The sequence below is a fragment of the Rhinolophus ferrumequinum genome, chromosome 5 (assembly GCF_004115265.2).
Source record: "Rhinolophus ferrumequinum isolate MPI-CBG mRhiFer1 chromosome 5, mRhiFer1_v1.p, whole genome shotgun sequence".
In the NCBI taxonomy this organism is placed as follows: domain Eukaryota; kingdom Metazoa; phylum Chordata; class Mammalia; order Chiroptera; family Rhinolophidae; genus Rhinolophus; species Rhinolophus ferrumequinum.
The window spans coordinates 74,940,228-74,961,308 of NC_046288.1; the positions used below are offsets into that span (position 1 = coordinate 74,940,228).

The 21,081-nt window shown below is 36.9% G+C and overlaps 1 protein-coding gene across 5 annotated transcripts in view; it reads right to left on the reverse strand.

Annotated features, from left to right (window-relative positions):
• Positions 1 to 21,081, reverse strand: part of SLIT2 (slit guidance ligand 2) — a 338,185-nt gene that overhangs the window by 44,410 nt on the left and 272,694 nt on the right. For all 5 annotated transcript variants that reach the window (XM_033106302.1, XM_033106300.1, XM_033106301.1 and 2 more), the window contains 7 exons: positions 20,455 to 20,526; positions 19,857 to 19,928; positions 18,302 to 18,373; positions 15,464 to 15,627; positions 4,414 to 4,538; positions 4,191 to 4,288; positions 2,729 to 2,868 (listed from right to left, as the gene is read on the reverse strand). In XM_033106302.1, the coding sequence (XP_032962193.1) occupies positions 2,729 to 2,868; positions 4,191 to 4,288; positions 4,414 to 4,538; positions 15,464 to 15,627; positions 18,302 to 18,373; positions 19,857 to 19,928; positions 20,455 to 20,526 (743 nt within the window). The remainder of the gene's footprint in view (positions 1 to 2,728; positions 2,869 to 4,190; positions 4,289 to 4,413; positions 4,539 to 15,463; positions 15,628 to 18,301; positions 18,374 to 19,856; positions 19,929 to 20,454; positions 20,527 to 21,081) is intronic.

The following is a 21,081-nucleotide window of genomic DNA, read 5'->3' on the forward strand; positions in this document are numbered from 1 at the left end:
CTAAAGAGTTCACTTTCTCATTGTATGCCTTTGGGGTATAGAGTAAAAAAAATCTTCAAACAGAAAGCAACTTGTGACTTGAATGATTTTTAAACAATGACAACATTATTATATTCCCTGAGCATAGCAGGGTTTCTGTTCCCAGATCTCACGCTCATTAATCAGATTCCAAACTTAAATCTAAAACAATACAGCCACATTCTAAGAAAATTCCTCCCTAACTGCAGACTTGGATGAAGCAGGATATAAAACTCTAGAGCCCAATTTATACTTTCCGATTATGAAAGACCACTATGTGCCACTGATTTAAAATTCTGCAGATGGTTGTCTGATATTTTGTAAATGAGCTCACTTCACATGTGGACAAAACTACTACAGTTAATAGATGAGTTCCAAACGTGCCTCATTTAGACATTTGCGCTAATGCCAAATCGTCAACCTCTGCATTGCCCACAAGACTCTGCCCAAAGTTATAGTGGTAATATCTTCATGTTTTGTATGCTATGACATTTCTATTGAGTTCAGTATTTTTGTTTACACTTTGCCAAAATGAAGGCAAACCGATATCTGCAATGGGTATGCTTAAAAAGACTAAACGAGTCACAGTTCTTGTTGAGAGCCAAATGGCTCTTGACAGATAGTCTTGGCAGGTTCTCACATGATAGGTTTTACAGATGTCACATTTTGGCTAAAATGTTTGTTGAGCTTTGTGGTTGTGTGTGTGTGTGTGTGTGTGTGTGTGCACGCGCTTCTTTATTTTTGTTTTCTTTCTCTTTTTTTAATGTTTCAAAGATAGAGATCTGACTCAGGGCGATGAGGCTTCATAATACATCTCAGAGGGAGTTGCACTGAACTGAGTCATCATGGTGGAGAAAGTATGTGTTCAAGAGGATCAAGTGTAGGAAGGGAGCTAGGAAAATGAAGGGTGAGAAAATAAGACAAAGACTCAAAAGAAATGGATAAGGAATAAAGTATAGCAAATCTAAAGCCAAAGCAGGAGGACCCCTCCAAACCAATTCAGAAGACTCTGCCACCGTCTGTAAATGATCATAAAAAAGGCCCCTAAGAGCCTGAATGTGGCAGGGCTCTCAATTCTCGGTTGTCAACAGTCAGGGGACAGAGATAAATTCCTGGTTTCTGTTCTCAGGACCTCAATGGCTAGCCAAAGTGTGCTTGAAATCCTTGGGTCCAATTTGTCCTGGTCAGAGTAGATTGGTTTAAAGAGTGAATTTAGCCCATTCTATAATGATTAGAACAAATGCTGGGAAAAGAGAACTATTCTATTTAGGTGAATCTAGGTAACAGACTTCAATACAAACATTGGGTTTCTTATACAAGTCCACAGCAGCCCAGCCAATAAAACTCAATTCTCAGGGTAGCTCCAAGGGCTTCTGAATCCGTGCTGGATACACTTCCTATCCTTTATTAATGCACAATATCACAGAACACTCAGATTCTGCCCACCTAGGAGCCTAAGGGCCGTATATATGTAACAGAGCAGTTGGTGGATACAACATGTTTAGATTTCTACTGGAAACTGACTATATTACTTTTCATGGCATCAGGTACTTTACGGGTATACCATGGGAAAGGCAGCTACCGAGGCACTCAAAAAGATCTGGGGTGTCAAAACAGAACCGAATTATTCTGTCTAGCATTTTCACCTCAAGAAAGGTAATTAATCAAATGCATTGATTAATTTGGGTATTCCATAAAAGCTAACATTTCTATGCTTTTTCCAACAAATCCCTGGGCCAGTTAATCATATAGATGTGATTTCGTCTTTCATGTTTAAACATGTTAACCTCAGTCATCCAGATAGTTGTTTCACCCTCTGATACTCTTAACTATGGATTTAATTATATGTAAATAAATGCAATTAATGAAAAATACTCAGCAAAATGAAAACAGTAACTTGGAATAGTTTGATAGATTCTACTGCTCCATTTTTTTCTGACAAATAAAATGTATAACATTCTCTTTTTGTCTATCAACATTAAGACTATGTTGTTTATTAAGAAAACAAGATCGTAACTGTGAAATTTCTTATTCATAGCCACAAAAATAAATCAAAAACAGATATTCTGACATAGAAGACAAGTCATAAGCTTGATGTTGACTTTCCAGCAAATTGGTTTATCCAGAAGAAATTAAGCTGTTTGGACAGTCTTAGCAGATTAATCATCTGATGAGACAAAAATGTCAGAAAAAAGGTGATGGTCTCATAAGATTATCTAAAGTGCTCAATATCTTCCTATGTGTGCTGTATTTTGACCACATGAATTACTAGAGGAAAACCCCTCATTAATGAAGGAACAAGTGTGGACACAAATAATCTCAAATGCTTAATTATGTTTTCACGATGTAAGGAAATGGCCCTCTTTTTACATCCACATGTATATGGGTGGGTTGGTTTGCAAGGGAGAAATGCTTTGTATGGAAATGCCATTCAACTGTGCGACTGATAGCTTCAGTGCGATGACTTCGGTTTTCCTGGACACCATGACTTTATGATCTATGCTTGTATTACAACTGAGCTTGGTGGGTCTTTGAGTGAGCTGATTGGCTGAAATCATCTTAAACTCTGTCTGGTACTGACATGACATCTCATTTCCAAAACAACTACCAGTTACCGAGTAAGACAATGGTTTACAAGCATATGCAGTAGAGCTCCCATGATGCTTTCCGATACATACGTTAATGGCAGGGCATTTCCTATGCTTCCTACCTGTGTACTCAGGTGGACAAAGGCACGTGTAGTTATTAATCCCATCGACACATGTAGAGTTATTTTCACAGTCATTATCTTCGCAGTCATCAATATTGACTTCACAGTTTTCTCCTTCAAATCCATCTGCACAGATACACCTGAACACCAAGGGGAACAAAAAAGGGGGAAAAAGAAAAATGCCGTGCATTTAACACACACACACACACACACACACACACACACACACACACACACACGGTCTAAATTATCGAGGAAAATAAAACGACAAAAAATTAAATACACTCATGAATTACAGAACTTCTAACTATAAGAAACTGATTTTTAAAATGGTTTTAAATGACATGTTGTAAGCATCAATTTAAGGTAATATTGCCCAAATCAGAAACAACTTAAAATGATAAAGAAATTTGTGCTGGATGCAAGATGGCAGATGGCCCTGGAAGTCAAGAAATCCAATATATCTGTAGGTCTGAAACACAAGCACAGTTCACTCTACAGTCCTCGATATCTTTATCTCAAGTTCTACTTTAATAAAAGAATTCACACCTCTTTGTTCATAAGTGAGGGGGAATTGGCTCTAACTTAAAAAAAAAAAAAGCAACAACACCTACTACCCTGTGTGTGATGTTCTTGATGTCTCAGAACAAAAAAAGAAATCTGAAAATAAAATTTTGTCTTCCTTGCAATTATAAAATGCGAATGTTCTCTTTAAGTTTCAACAAATGCAAATTTTCTCACTGGCATAAAACATTGTACATTTAATCCTGATAGGTACCAGAATAATCTTTGAAAAGTCCTGATGAAAATGAGACAATTTCATAACAGAATGCAGAAATGAAGCACGTTTATTATAAAAAGTGACATTGCTAACAAGCTTCAGTAGTACTTTAGCATTCTTACGTGAAATTATTAGTGTCATTATAAGAACTCTATTCATAATTCATGAAGGACATCTGAAGTAATTGGACTTATGATTAAATAACTCCAGATTAAAGATGTTCACAGCATGTTTGTCTACTCATATTGTGGCTTGGCAATGAATCAGTAATTTTCTGTTTCAGTGGGAACTATATCTTATCATTCATTATACACTGTCTTTAAAGTGATACACAAACAGCAGATAAATATATATAAATTGCAGGAGGAGACTAGTCTGTGACTAATTAGCATAATGAGCCACTGTTTTGTCTTGACCTAATCTGCCTTGATTAATCATAATGTGTGCATGTGTGTGTTTTTAAATGGCTTGATTTTGTAGCATCCTGGGCTAAGAATACTGTAACAGTTCCATTTGTTTTATAGTGTAGAGAGGGACTCATACATATTGTCCTTATGAACAGGTTTCTAGAATTCTTTTAAAAATAATATTCCTTGATTTGAAAAGGAAAATTCATGATTTGCTTACTTATTCTTCCCCTAAACTTTAGACAGAGAAGATCACAGACTAGTGATGACCTACCAGAATCCATCTTTTTCTCCTTCTTTTAAGTGGCAGGTTCCTCCATGTTTACATGGGTTACTGATGCATGCGTGAATTGGGACATCACAGTCCTGCCCCTGGAGAAGGAATGGCCAAGTAGAGTTGAGTGTAAATAAAATAGTTGTCGGCACAGCAAAATAATTCAGGCCCACCCAGGAAAGCTGTGTTTGCAGATCATTGCTCCCACACAGATTCTACTTGCCTTGAAACCGTATGGACAGGTGCAGCGATAAAAGTCAACTGGATCATTATTACAGGTGCCATCATTTTTACATGGATTTGATAAACAGGGATTACATTTGGCTAAGATATTGACATCCACGGGACCTAAACATTAATTGAAAAACATGAGAAAATGATGCCTTCTATTTTTAGTGCAGTTAAAATCATTGCAATGCCTTTATGTAACAGTAAATGTTGTATAAAAATTCTTATTGTATAAAATTATCCACACGTGCTTCTCTTCCCTGACAAAACCAGAAATCTGCATCATCGTATTATATTCAAGAACACAACGGGCCTTTTCATTGCGAGGGACAGTGAGACTCTCTGACATGAAAGTGGGACGCCAGGTTATGTTCTCAGGTGGTTAGTATCTGATGTTAATGATGTCACTGTCACAGGATCAGTCTCCTCATGGGCTGACTAGCATCTGTGGATGAATTCCACGGCCACTGCCTGCATCCTAACCTCAGCCAGCTGTCACTGAAATATATGCCATCCATCCCAAAGAGGACTCTGTGTGTGTGTGTGTGTGTGTGTGTGTGTGTGTCTGCTGGGAGATGGGTGGGTGAGTTTTCTGAATAAATAGACATTCATCAGTTAAAATACAACTTCATCAATTAAATATAACATAGTATGTACCTGCCCTGGTAACATTAGTTCAGTAGTGTGATTTTCATACAGGAGATACAAAACAGTGCCACTTTTATGCATATGCAAATAAATCACAAATATAATCTCCATTATATTCCCTCATATCCTTTTGGTTCAGTTTGTTAGCATAGTAGCACAGTTTGTTAGCATATTAGCACAGTTGTTAGCATATTACATACATATGATGGATGTAACTTCTGTATCTTCTGCTCTGAGAAGGATGTACCGCTGAAACTATTGCTACCTGCAATCCCACTTTTTGGGATACACATTTTTAAAAACTCATGATCCACAAAAGGTTTAGATTAAGTGCGGATTCAGTGTCAGCCATGCTTCTCTGGTTGCACATATTTATTCCACAGCAATGTAGAGACTGGACTGTCTTCAATAGAATTATGTTGCACTGATGTTTTTTTGCACACTGTGAGAGCGCACTAGATTGCCTTTTAGCAGCTGTCTGATGAGGACACTCTGTCAGAGTGACGTCTTTATATATAAAATACAAATATTTTATAACATCAACATTAACAATGTTTCTGCTACCACCAATCTCTGTGTAGTACGCTATGTTCATGAAACAGCAGCAACAATTCCATGTTTCATCACACGGAATCTCTAGCAAAGCTGCCTGACCCAATTTTCTAGCATGATCTCCCTCTGTCATCACTGCTCTAACATTCGAAGGTACCTCCACCCAAGTAGCTATAAGAGCTCAGCTCATATGAACCACCTTTCATCAAAGTTTTCTACAGATTATATCGTTTATGTTTGTGAGTTTTTCATCTACTGACAGAAAGTCATGTATGAAAGAGCATGTGAGTTCACATGGAGGCCATCAAACTCTTCACATCTAAGTATTTCCTCGCCCTGGGAAGCACGAGCACGTACTCATATAACGTTTTTGCAGTAAAATCCAAAGCAGGATAATGCTCTATATTGTTCAGTGTGTCTATTAACAACAACAACAACAAAACCCTGAAATACATCTACCTAGAGACTCCTCTCTCTTTTTTAACCACTCGAAATGGATGACAGTTTTGCGGATGACTATACTAACGGGGAGGGGTGGTGCTGCCTCCAGCGACACTTCAGTCACAAAAGGAGGGCTGGCCAATGTCCCTACATGTTTTCTTGGTCAACAGAAGAACTAATGCGGTCACTACATCAGATTACAGCTGGAAAATTACTGAGATTAACACTGACGTGATCCTTATAGAACTTGAATTTCTCACCCCCTCCTAACTTATTTATCAGCGAAGAACAAAAATTGAGCTATCCGGCCTACTGGAGAAATACGTGGTGGCAGTAAGTTAGAGTCGTAAGTTAAATTCAATGTAATACTGCACAATAAATGGCTTTGTATTTGCTCAAGTTATCACACTTAGAATGAGCAATAGAAAAAGAAATATCTATTATAACTGATAACGCATCCCTTAGCTAGGCTAGAAGAAAAAAAAATCTGATTTTGAACATAGGTGTAGGATAAAGCAGCTAATGTACACCAGCAAAACAGCCCGTCAGCAAATTGCAAGCAATGCAAACATTCATCTGGCCACTTCCCGAGACCTTGAGAAAAATTATCTTTTGGTCTGTTTCTGTGCTTTCCACCTTGTAAGACTGTGGTTTGAATAGAGAAGTTCAGAGTTGACAGTTTCTAAGTTTATTCTATGGAATGTAGCGTTTTTCAAATATTAAGTTTGATTATTTAAATGAAAGTTAGAGATTGTTTTACCGACAAAAAAAACCCCAAAAAACCTGGGTACGTGGATACGTTTTTGAATCCATAGCTGAAGGAATCAAAATAACCAGCTTTCTCACACACAGGCCTCTTCTGGCAATTTTCTTAAACCCACAAACTGTTTTGGTGACATCAGGATTGGGAATATGGCAAAATACTGAGTTCTAACTCCTTCAGTTTGGTGCAGTTGATATTAGAACTATCATTCCGTTTGATTCTCCTTCTTTTAAATTGTCCTTTGAAAGTCATTTCTTCACTGAAAACTTCTTATTTCTAGTAGTTGAGTTTGACTGAAGGGTAATTCAAAAGACCTTGTAATTATATAAATTGTAAATGACAGCCTCCTCTGATATGTCCAAATGTCTTAAAACGAACATCCTGTTCTTACTGTATTTACATTGTAATACCACCCAACTAGACATCGTTCCCAGAATGTGATGTTTTACATCTATCTGGTTTACTTAAATCTACTTACTTACTTCTATATTCTAACCCCTCAGAACTAAAGGTGACCCTTGAACAACTCGGGGATCAGAGGCACCAACCCCATGCAGTGAAATACCCTCAGTTAACTTTTAACTCCCCCCAAAACTTAAGTTGTCCCTCGGTAACTGCGAGACATTGGTTCCAGGATCCCCAGTGGATACCAAAATCGTGGGTGCTCAAGCTCCCTATATAAAATGGCATAAATCAAAATGTACAGTCTGCCCTCTGCATCCTCAGACTCCCAACTGTGCATGGAAAAGAGTACAGCTATTTATTGAAAAAAAAGTTGGATACAAGTGGACCCACACAGTTCAAACCCGTGTTGTTCAAGGGTCAACTATCCCTTGTATGTGTTTCTCTCCTCATTGATCTTCCCATCCACGCTTTGCTCCTCTTCTAAGACTGTGCTCAGTCTTCTGTTTGTCTTCAATTTGTGATTTCACTTTCCACCCAGGACACTTTTCTCTGAGATCCTCCTCCCCTGAAAAGTTCTTCTTCAAAGGGAATGACACCTTTAATCTGTTTCTTTATCAGAGTTAAAGGGAGATGCTAAAATAAAAAAGTCATACGGAAATGGTAGAAGAGTTAGCACAGCTCTCTAGAAGCAAACCAACACTTCTTGATTTTTGCCCACTTGATTAGTCTCAGGTGAAAAGAAGATGTCCAGGAACAGGAATTAGAACAGTCTTTTAGCATGCGCTGTAATCTTGCACAGAAAATCTGAAGCCCGTCAACCGATGTTAGTAACCTGGATTTGTCACTTAAGTGTGTGGAGTTAGCAGGATAATGGCAGCCATCTCAATGGGTTGTTTTAAGCATGGAATGAGATGCCAGTGGATATTGAGCACAGAATATAGTGAAAACAAGCATAGACGCCACAGCAAATTCTGACCCTCTTTCCCAGACTTCCAAAGCTGGGGATGAGGATGAGGGCGGAGATGGGAGAGGCATAAGTGGTTTACTTAAAAAGAGAAACACAGTCTTCCTCTGCTTGTTTATTCAAATTTAACACAGACAAAGGCAAATTAGAGCTCGCCGTTTATTCATTCATCACCGGTTCACTGAGTACCTTCTGTCTATGCCAGGAGCTGCTGAAATTGGGGAGAACTGTAGGGGCTATTATTATCCAAACCATGGGGGAATGGAAGTGGGCATGGAGAGATAATCATCCATTGGGTAACAACACACAGAGTTAATGGTTTTATATTTTTAAGGAGTACAAGTTTGATTTGTACATTTGGTAGGGACAACCACCAGAAATAACAGCACGACACGGAAGAAGGTTCGCTTTTCCTCTCGCATTGCTACTCAGCAAGGAACTACAGATTGCTTGCTGATGTAACTTTGCTGATCTTCAATCTTTCCTCCTTCCCAAGGTTCACTGATTCAAGAAATGTTACATTATTGCGGAAGTATCAGCCCTCATAAGATGTGTGCCATAGAGGAGAAAAGAAATCTAGCTCTAGAAATACAGGTTTTTACTAACGCCACTGAAATGCACGAGGCCAGTCAAGGCTAACTAGACAGATTTAAGATTTTGTCTTGATTTAAGAGAGCCTTCAAGCCTCAGCTATCTGGATTAGAGGTGTGTTTAGCTTAATAATTCAAAGGGAAAATGAGAAGACAGTTTGGTTAACAATTTGTCTTTGTCCGTTACTTTAATCTTTAATGGAAGAACTGCCGGACCTCAAATCCATTAAAGCTTGTAGGCAGACTTGCTTACTTGACTCAAATCACTAGCTATGCACCTGACACCAACATTACCACCCACTGAGAATTGTAGCTCACGTTGATTTATGACTAAAAGCTCCAGATACAAATTTCTAACAATATCCCAGAATCTGCCTTCATTCTCGCATCCCTTGGGAACATGAGTCAAATAAGAAAATCTTCTAGCACTGCCCTTAAAGTCAGAGGCATCAAAGACAGCTCAGAAACAATACAGGTGTTATTTGAGATGGGGATAATTCACTAAGAGGAGGTTTTTATTTAAAACCAAAGATTCTACCCTCCACTTGCTATTATATTATTGCATTTCTTAAGCATGAATATTAATCACATATTTTAACATACCATCATTAAGTCATTCATTTATCAAATATTTATTGAGGGTCTACTTGATGTCAGGCACTAGGCTAAGTTTTGGGGGCTCAAAACCAGGTGAAATGCTCATGTTTCTAGAAAAAAACTTACAGTTCAGCAGTAGAGACATTATTTATATCAACTACAGAAGACAGTTGTAGGAGGATAGGGGTAATGGAAATGTATGTTTGGGAATATGTATTTTTAAGCTTCTGCAAGCCATCAAAGAGGAAGAATTCACTAAGGCAGTGAAAACATGAATCTGAAGTTCGTAAGAAAAGCCAGGGATAGATATGTGACATCATCAGGTTGAAATCAACTAATTTAATGGGGCTAAGAGGGGAACCTCACCTATGCCAATCTTAAAGAGTGGGTAAGCGGTGTCGGCATAAAATGAAGAAAGAGGAAAAGAGGCAAGAGGCTAAAACTTAAGTGTTTTAAGGTTTTAAAAGTATAATGAAAAATAATTCTTGTTTATGTTTTAAAGACGGTGCTTTTGGCAAATATCTATGTATAAACCTGAATATTTTCTTTAACCAGCGAGGAAATCATAGTCCCTAACATCTAAGTTTATTTCGAAGTTATAACTATGTGCTTGACCCCTTAGCTGACCTATACAAAGGAAGTAATTAGTGCTTTTTAAAAACCATATCCCTCCCTCTTTATCGAGTTCAAGGATACTAGACTCCTGCCCATTTGGGCCTCTCCTCTTCTTTTGTGTTTCATTCTTAGCTCCACTTGACTCCTAAGAATCTCCTGATGCCCTGATGAGCCTGGTGATATCGGTTACAAGTCCACATTTTGGCTTGAATATATATATATACATATATATATATATATATATATATATGTATATATATATATAACTAATACCATGTATATATTTACAATGCCAAACCTCCCTATTGTTTTAGAATTATCTACTTAAAATATGTATCAGTAGATCGTAAGCTCCATGAGGACAGGGTTCGGTTTTCTCTGTCTTGTTTAATTGTATTCTTAACACCTTTGGAACGCTTCCTGGTGTTTAACAGGAGCTCACTTAGTATTTGTCGAATGAAAGAAGGCATCTGTAATTAATTTCCATTAGACTGTTCATGCCTTAGCATATTTAAGTGTTTAATAAGTGTCTGTCAAATTAAAAATGAAAAATTTAGTTTTCTGTAGAGCTACATCTTCCTGGCCAACAACAATAAAGGGAATATTAGAAATTAACAACATTCTATATTCCAGGGTGACTTTCTCAATGAAAGCCTGAGAAGGCAAAAACCTCTGTTTTATTGCTGACTGATTGCAGAATCATTCTAATTTCAGCTGATATTGAAAAGATAAGGACAGGGCATGTGGTTATAAAGACAAGTCATGACCAACTGCTCCCCACTCGAGTGTGATAATCTGGGTATGGATTACATAAACTCTAATAATTTATTTTATCCAGTTCATTTATTTCTGTTGTACACTGAAACTATGAGATTATATCATAAAGAAAAAAGAATACTTTGAAAAAATCTAGGACAAGAATTGTTTTGAAAGAATTAATTTCTCAAAATAATAGCACAGCCTTTTCCTGCAGAGAGAACCTTTAAATTATATTTAAACACAGCTATGTAAGCACGTCTTTAAATAAAGAATATTCATCTTCCAGCTATAATTTGAAATTACATATTTACAATCCTTAATATTAGGAGTATATGCTTACATGATTTTCATGAATAAAATAAAACACATTAAATACGCATAACTATGAGAAAAGTTACATTAAAGTATTAAAAAAACTCAAATTATAAGATATTTAAAGAAGCATTATTTTATTGCTTTTAAGTTCACAAAGCATGTACGCTCTGAAACATAGTACTCAGACTTCTCGGAGTGAATTATTTTAATTAATAGATTAGGATACTTTGCCATGTACTAATCCATTTTTTTTATCAGTAAATATTTCTAGCAAAATTGTATGAAGGAGGTTCAAAACTTTCATTTTCTAAGTATGTTTCAATAGTAGGGGGGCGATCTTACATTGATAATTTATTTTGAGAATATATTTTACTGAAAATTATAAAGTAAACTTGAGTAGTAAAACTGCAGTCAGAGAGTCAGGGTTCAAATTATGCCTCCTTCATCTAGCAGCTGAGTGATTTTGAACTAATTACTTAATCTCCCTAAACTGCAGTATTTTTGTCTCTTCTATGGGGAAATAATAGTGCCTACTACAGGAATGATGTAAAAATTGAAAGAGATAAGTATCAAACAAGAGATAAGAATCTATATAAAATTCTCAGCATAATGCAAACTGCTCAATACAAATTAGCAGTTGTTTTATTATTATTACTATTACTGGTACTAGTAGTATTGGCAGAGATTCAGTCTCAGTTGTTATAAATCTTGAACTAGCAGAGTCTTAATAAGATAATGAAACCTCACCAAATTTTGACCGATGCTGACACAAATACTGACACAGGGCATTATGAGTTTCTGTGCTTTCTATCATTCTAAAATTACATCAAGGTAGAGAAAAACTGAGTAAATCCTAAAATCTGCTAAATGCAATTACACTATATGTGTTGAGTTATGCATGTCTACACTGCTTTTCCACTGGCCTGCACCCATGCTGTTTGCTATCCAGGTTAGGGTACACCTTGAAATGTATGTAACTTGTTGATTTGATAACTTAGTGAACATTAAACCAAACTGCCACCGTTGAGCTGAGAGTCCAGGGCCTTCCATCTTCTGTCAGTGAACAAGTCTCAGCTCGACTGTTTCCTGGAGGCCCTGGGACGGATCCAGCCCTTCCCCCAGCGCGACTCTGCTCCTGCACTTCTGCCCACACATAGCACTGTCCACACACTTGTCTAAATAGCTGGCATAGCTCACCTGCACCACTGAACTTTTCACCACCACCCTCCTCCCCTGAGTCCTTGGAGCGACTGCTCCATCCAATATGGTAGCCACTACCCATATGTGGCTATTTACATGTCAATTTGAATAAAATTTAAAATTCACTTCCTCGGCTGCATCTGACAAATTTTAAGTGCTCAACAACATGGGGCCGGTGGCTACCATACTGGATAGTACAGATACAGAGCATTTCTATCATTGCAGTAAGTTCTACCAGGCCGTACTGATCCAGACCAATGTTTCCTCAAACACATGTCTCTTCACAGTGCACTAAGTACTAGAAGATATTATAATCATTAATTAAAAAAAGAAAGGTGAAATCAGTTAGCTAAATCTTGAGTTAAACTGACATTTATATATGTATATATGTATGTATGCATGCATACGTTTGAATAATGAGAACATTTAATAAATTAATGTGAACTAGAATGCTCTAAGAATTGAATATAAGTATGCCGCTTTTCTCAAATTTGTGTTATCATGACATTTTTATATTTTTCAAAAAAATCTTAAAGTTTAGGGAACTCTAAACTTTAAGAAATATAGATAAGCACTAGCATTTTTCAAAGTGGAGTACGTGTATCCTTGGGCACAGAGAAGCATAATAGAATCAATTTGTAGTTTCTCAACTTCCCCACACAATCTTTCTAAAACCATTCTGCCCAACAACATGCCTAAGACGAAGTTTTTAGGCCAGTGTCTCCTTCTCTTTGACAATCGTACCAGTTTCCAAAGAATGGTGTACTTCCCAGGCCAGCACCAGGAATTTCACCGTGAGGTACAGACTCAAGGAAACATCTGGGGTTACAAAATAACACTTTAAAACACTGGATATTTGCAAAATCTCTTGCAATCAATGTGCATAATCCCAGAGAGGCACTTCCAATAAAATTCTACTTTCAAGTTTTAATAAAAATCTTAAAATATGGATAAATAATTATGCTGTCACAATCAATGGTGTCCCAATCAAAGGCTTGAGTATTAGTGGAAATAATACAGTTCAAAGAAAAATTTAAAAACTCTCAGGTTGTTGGTGGCAGGAAATGAAAAACAATTCAACTTATATATATGTATTTTGTAACAAAGAATGATACATTTTTCTGAGGTACTGGAAATGGAAAATCAAGGAGGAAAACCAACATTCTAGGAAAAGGAACACTGAAAAATATTGAGGACCTTGTTTTTGCCTTTTTTACAATTAGATGTTTTATTTAGATTCCACAAGATATACTTAACAGAATAATGGAAGAGTTTTGCTTTAAAATGTCAAATTTTCCAATGTACCGCAAATGACGTATTTTGCAACCATTTATAGCCATGGAAAAAATCATTAGATGCCAAGTTAAAAATGTTTGGAGTGGATATAATTTTTGAAAATTCCTTTTTTAATCAATAAATCTTGGAAAGTCTGACATAAATTTTTGTTGGTGTTTGGAAAGGTTCTAATAATAAAATTAGCTGTTAACCTATATTGGGTGCTTCTTGTGTGTAAGGTAACATGTTTTACATCTATTAATTCAACTAATCTTTTTATTTCCAACTTTACTGAGGAATAATTGACAAATACAATGGTACATATTTAAAGTATACAAGGTGATGATTGGACAGACACATATACTGTGTAATGATAACCAAGATAATTAACGCATCTATTATCTCATAGTTAACTAGTGTGTGTGTGTATGTGTGTGTGTGTGTGTGTGTGTGGTGAAAACACTTAAGATCTACTCTTTGCAACTTTCAAGTATACACCACCATATTATTAACTATAGTCACCATGCTGTACATTCCATCTTTGGAACTTATTCTGCCTATAACTGAAAGTTTGAACCCTCTAACCTACAGCTCCCCATTTTCCCTTTCCCCCAGCCCCTAGTAACCATCATTCTAATCTTTGTTTCTATAAAATTGCCTTTAAAAAAATTTTTTTAGATTCCACATATGATAACTCATCTAATTTTAACAAAAACCTTTTAGGTATATACTATCATTGTCTCTGCTTACATATGAGGAAACTGAGGCACAGACTGGCTAAGCTATTAAACTGAAGTTACATAGCTATTGAAAAGGGAGTCTGGTTTTTAGCTCAGCGTAAATCAGGCCAGGCTTCCGAGCTCATATTGTCATGCACTGTACAATAATATTACCTACTTAGACATGTTTTTCCTGCCTAAATGTTCAAATGTTGAAAGCTTATTTTTTTCAGTGAGGCCTGCAAGCCTTGGAAGGCAAGACCATATCATAAACTTCCCTGTGTTCCACTGTATGTAGGATTTAGTTTTATCCATAAAACATGTTTACTAAACATTTGCTGATTATATATTTAGAGTTTCTAACAATTTTTCTCCTCCATCTAATAATTATGAGTGGCCCTCTTGAAAATCTAGAGATTAAGAATAATAGTAACCTTCTATCTCATTTGTGGTAAGGATGCTAAATCGACATACGTGACTAGTAAACGTGGGAAGATAGACCAAACAAGTTTAACAGTAGTTATCTCTAGGTGTTATGATTAATGATAACAATTTTAGTTCTTGCAAAAATAAAATGTTTCTTATGGTTTACATTTTCCTATTCTTTAGATTTTCTATGTTGGGCATCTATTACACGTGTAAAAAGAGAAGAAAATATTTGTTACTAAGACACTATTTTGAATGCACAAGTACCTGAAACAGAGGGGAAAGAAAGGATACAAACAAGGAAGAAAGACCCACACTGACACAGGAAGATGGCAGCACAAGAGGCAAGTCGGAAGGTTTGGCCTGGCACTCAGGAGGGTTCATGTCTCCTTACCTGGCATCAGGAAGCCACAGGTCTCTGGCAACCCCAGGAGCAGGGCACACATTCAGACAAGGCAGAAGCAAAATATTTTTACTTGTTAGATGCTATGAGAAGAATTTCCAGAAATTGTGTACTCTTCATTTCTTCATGTGTTTTAAAGAAAACTTACTCATTTCCAACAGCCTATTTCTGTGATTTATTTGAAAAGCCTAATTCATCACCTGGGCTCCTCAGTAACTGCTTTGTCTTGTCCAAGCATAAGTGGAAACAATAATTAGTTACTGGGGCTTTTCAGCTCTACCTTTAAAGTCCAGTAGCAAATGGTTTTCTTTTTCTTTTGAAATTAACACAGCAAATTCTTATTTACAGAAATACCAATGATTAAAAACCTTACCTTGACATGTAAATTTTTTGGAGGGAGTTGTGAGTAACAGTTTATCTGCCATTTCTCCAGGCCCAGCACAGCGAGCAATTCCTGGTTCTTTATATTCTGACTTTACCCAGTCAGACAACCACTGCATGTTACAGTCGCAATAAAGAGGGTTGGCGCCAATTGCTCTGGAAAACACCACCACAGAAGCATATACACATATATACACAAGCACGGGAGGATTGTTATTTCCTAAGGCAACATAACTCAAAGTGATGCTCAGTAGAAAATCCCTTTAAATTTACTGACAAAAACAATTTAGAACAAATCGGAGACATTGGAATTCCCCATTTTTCTGAACTATGGGCAACTGAGATTTAGTGAATTTTCACGAGTGTTAACAATTACCTGAAATTTAGACGGTCTCCCTGTGTTTGCAGAGACAGGTTTACATTGGGTGTAAGCACACTCTAAGGGCAGACGAACTCGGCCTTCATTCATCATTTATTTCACGAGAACCCAATCACTATACTAGGTTCTGGGGACCCAAATATGAATAACACCTCATTTTTAACTCCAAAGAACTCCTTCTTTAAAGATGATTAATAGGTACTCATATATGCAAATAATTTAAATGAGAAGTGACCCAGTAGAAGTATTTACAAGATGACTGTGAACAAAGGGTAACTTTTCTGGGGGACTGGTGGTTAAGAATGTCTAAGTTTTTCTATAGCTAGATTCAGGGCAAGGGAACAGGAAGTACAAAGGCACAAAAATAAGAAAAGGCATGAAATATAAAGATGCAAAAAGCTAGTTCACCAGAGCTGACTTAGATCATTACTGGATGTCTGTCCCTTTAAAAAGTGTTTCATTTTAGAACTTTGGTTCCTACTCACATAAGCAGTAGTAGCAATAGGAAAAGTAATCAAGATAATAGCTAACGTTGTGTGATTACAATATGCAGAAACTGTGCTAAGCCAGTAACATGAATTACCTCATTTTATCCAAAATAACAACTCTCTGAGATCAATATTATTAATAACCCATTGTACAGATTAATAAACAGAGGCCAAAGAAGTTAATCAATGGGTTCGTATAATTGCCAAGTTTAGGCACAAGAGATATGTAAAATGGCATTTAAAAACTGGTTCATTCTGATTTACAATTAACTTCATATTAGTAATGTTTAGAGATCTACAGTCTAAGCAAAATTAATCTTACTCTTTTATTAGAAAACCCCCAAAATATGCTTGTAAAACCATAATACTTTAGTAGTTTAAGCAAGAATTGGAGGGTAGTAAATGTTATGCTAAATAGGTGCCAGATTCAAACTCTTCTTCCAAAAGAAAAATGAGCAAAATGAGGTTGTTGAGTCATAGGATTTCATCTTTACTGACATTTGCTAACGTCCTTACTATGACGTCAGGGGACTCAGTGTCCAAAGTGAATAGAACAGAGCCCTTTATAATCTAGGGAGTAAAAGACAAATGCATCAGTGAAATACATGGCAGAATAGGACACCTGACAGTGACGATTCAAACCGCTCTCACTGTTAGTGGGGGGAGGGGGAATTCACATGAAGGAAAGTTCTACTTAGTTCAAGCAATACCTTTTCTGTGCAGCCTTCTCGGATCCATCGCACTAACCCTAGCAGACAGACGACCACTTGCTTTATGCTGCATTCTCTGCCAGACTGTCTTGCACCCCTTAGATATTGGTTTTAATTAACATTGTATCTCAGGCAAATGACACCCCGGGAATTCTTAGAGGAGGGTCCCTGACTCTGACTTTGATATAGGTGCTGGCGCTCAAATATGGAGGTCTTGCCTCCTGGGACTGAATCATTCTGTGGCAGAAACATTAACTGTAAGCACCAAATAGGCAGATGGACAAAATTCTACATTGATAACACAGCCCCCTTAAGCGAATTCAGATGTAACGTGATTGACTATTCTGGTGGCTCCTGACCACTGCCCATCCCCCCCCCTTTCTCAGTTTCCTAACCGGCTAACATTCTTGGGGTTTGGTAGGTTTTGTGGGGGAAGGCAAAGCCAAGAGGTAATATGGCAGGCAACCTCTTCAGGCGAACGGAGAGCCAACTGACACTGATATTTAAGCAGAAGCAGATACCTGCCACCAGCTGATACCAAATTCAGCCTGATCAAAGGTGGCTTTGGATTCAGGGACTGTTCCCTGTACTCCAATAATGGCACAATGGAATTGGACCTAACTTAGTGTTTTAGACCCCATTTATCACATAGTTTTAAATCGTTTTATTGTACTTCCAGAAAATCTGTAGATGCAAACAGGCTGCTATGACAGGGAACACAAAGGAAAAACATTCCATCCAATGTGAGGGTTTGGCTGTTTCTACCACACTGTGAAGTCTTGAACCCTGTCTAATTTACTTGTGCATGGTGCTATCATCAATGCTGAGTTTATTTATTTGCTAAATAAGTGAATCCAATTTGAGCAAATCAGGACAGGCTTCATGGAAGAGTTAATACTTGGGATGTGACTTAGAAGAGCGGGGCTTGGGCAGACTGAATGGAAGGAGAGCCCATATTCCAGAATCAGAGAACAGCAAGAGAAAAGGAAGTTGGGAAGCCTTATTTGTGAGAAAACACACTTTTGGCTAAGCACAGAGAACTCATTTAATGGGGAAGAAGGGCCAGAAGAATAAATTAAGGCTATCATGTGGAGTCCACCATATCTATACTGAAAATCTTTACATTATCTTTAAATGGAACAAATCACATCGTATGATGTAACAATAAAAGTGAGGGCAAAGGACTGTGTGTTTCAAACTCACTCGCCAGGGACAGTTTGATGCTAAATCCACATAATACACTAGGTACTCACAGGTGTGATAATGCAGAGAGATCATTGAAAGCACCTTCAGGCACAGTAGAAATGTCATTTCCATGTAAAGAACTAAAAGCAAGAAAAAGCAAAATTAAAATTCCCATAATTCAGAGAGCTCAGAAAAATTCCCATGCATATATAAAACTTCAGTTTATAATAAGCATTTTAAATTAGTGCAGGCACGATGGTCTATTCAATAAATAGTCTTGGTACAACTGGGTATCTATTTTGAAAAGCAAAAAGTTAATTCCCACAACACATTATATGCATAAGATCAATTCTAGATTGAAGAGTTAAATGGAAAAATAAAACTAAAATCTATTAAAAGAAAATATAGAAGAGCTCCTTTTATAAACGTGGGGCAGGGAGGGAAGGCTTTCACAACCACTTTATAAAACTTAGAAATCATAATGAAAAGTAATGACACATTTTTGACAACGTAAGACATATTCATACCATAAAAGATTAAATACAAAGAACAGCATGTGAAATATTTGCAACACACATAAGATACAAGGAATAATTCCTTTGTGATAATACCTGCAAACTTAATCAAGTAGTAGATGCATAAAGATATGTATGCTAATAAGGAAAAGACTAATTACCCAATCAAAAATGGGAAATGATATGATCAGGCCCAAAGAGCAAGCAGCAAAACTGCTCAATAAACAAACAAAATATACGCCAATGCTCTAGTAATTGGAATTGCCAATTAAAACAGAAATGGAAAATAATTCCATTTGTCATCTGACAACATGAAAGGATTAATAATATTCAATATTTGCAAGAGTGATTAAAAACGGGTACTCTCTTAAATAGTGGGTGGAAAAAGTAAATACACAAAATCTTATTTGAAGGACAACTTAATGGCTATTTTTGGTTCTCTCCCAATATATCTGACAGCAACTTCCCACTGCAAATTGCTGCTGAATGCCAGCACATTTGTACCACGATGTGCAGAATGCTCTTTAGAGTGCTGTACAGAACAATGAAAATTTGAAAGTAACACAAATGATAGTAAAGATGTGGCACAGGAAGAACAAGTGCTCTTCATGGTGTTTAAAAGTTCTGTGGCCAGGGATATACATATATCATCAGAGAGAAGAAACAAACACATATAAAGGAGGGCTAGCAGAGGGCATCAAAGTGTTTAATGGTAAATTCTGGGGGAGGGTGTAGGGATTTAAGATCATGTTTTATTTCATATCCTTGAAAAATCTGTGTATTATATAATCTGTAAAGAAATTTAAATTTCCTACAGTTCTTTCAAAATTAATTGAATCTATATAAAACATACGTCTAAATATTATATATTATCAAATAAATGACTACAGCAACAAGTGTTGCAGAAGAGATCATTATATTGTCTAAATGAAAGCTGTTGAACAATGATACAGTAAGATATGATTTCCCTATTTCCAAATTTGTAATAAGCCCTAATGTATATATCCAAAAACACCTAAGAATCAACAAAGCAGTTGAATCATTAAATACACCACCCAGAACTTGATCACTGAGAAAAAAGGTATTTCGTTGAATGTTAGATGCTTACAGTAGTCGAAGAGACTTCAATCCATCGAAGGTTCGAGAAGGAATACATCTCAGACGGTTGTAACTAAGAATTCTGAAAGCACACATAAGCCAATTTGTTTTACTCAGGGATCCCAAAAATGGACAAATGTCATTTTAAAAATAAAGGGTTAAGGCAAGGGTTATTTTAGCATCTTATAAATTGAGAACATTGGCACATATTAGTTTAAAAAAACTGTATTTGTGTTGTTTCACTATGACAACAGATTTATTTCCTAACACACAGTCCAGAATGTTTCCTACCCCTACTGGACGCTGGTGCCTCAGCTATGCCAGCTCTGATGTGGACTTTCTCCAGAAGGCTGCTTAAGGATTTCTCCTCACCCACCAACAAACATAAATCATTCTTTGGTTCTTTTACAGAACGCAACACTTCTTGTAAAGTCAGTATTTGTTGACTTATGAACGTTTTGTTTATTTGTTTTTTCCCCTCAAGAAGTATTTACATTCCTTGAGGGCAGAGATGCCGTCTGTCTTGTTTACAAAGAATGTCCAGTGCCTAGAAGATGCATCTTGTCCAGTGACTTAATCAGAACTCAGTACCACACTTTCATACTCACAAGGTAAGCAGCTGGGTCATGTTGCTGAAACTCTGGTTAGAAAGGGTGCTGATTCGGTTGTTACTTAAGTCTCTAAAAGAGAGAAAGAGAGAAAGGGACCCTACTGTTAGCGCAGAAATTGAAATATGAGTGATTCATAGAAAGACAAGGTCTTTTTGTTCACAGTCATAGCAGCATTGTCTGCACTCAGCTTTTATCTGAAAATAACAAAACATTGGGTAACCCCCTGGGGTAGGTTGTAATGTTGTTCATAATCATTCATATCCTGCTCTGTTCAAATTAGAAGTGACCCTACACCTTGCTTTGGCCAGTGAAGTGTGGGAATAGAAGATTTAGAGCGAGCTCACTATTTCCATATCCCTCTCCTCTCTTATCTGAAAGGCTTGTGATGCTCCTCAGAGCCTGCACCTGTTGCCTGGTCCCAGAGCAAAGACAAGTGGAGGCCATTTACAACAGACATATTTTGGGGGTGAGAAATAAACCTTTGTTCTGGAAAATTCCACTGGTTATACATACTGTATCTTCATTGATACATATGCTCACTAATACACATAGTCGCATTTGATAACTGAAAGAATTCCTCATTTAGTTACATACTATGCCATAATTTAAAACAATGCCATAATG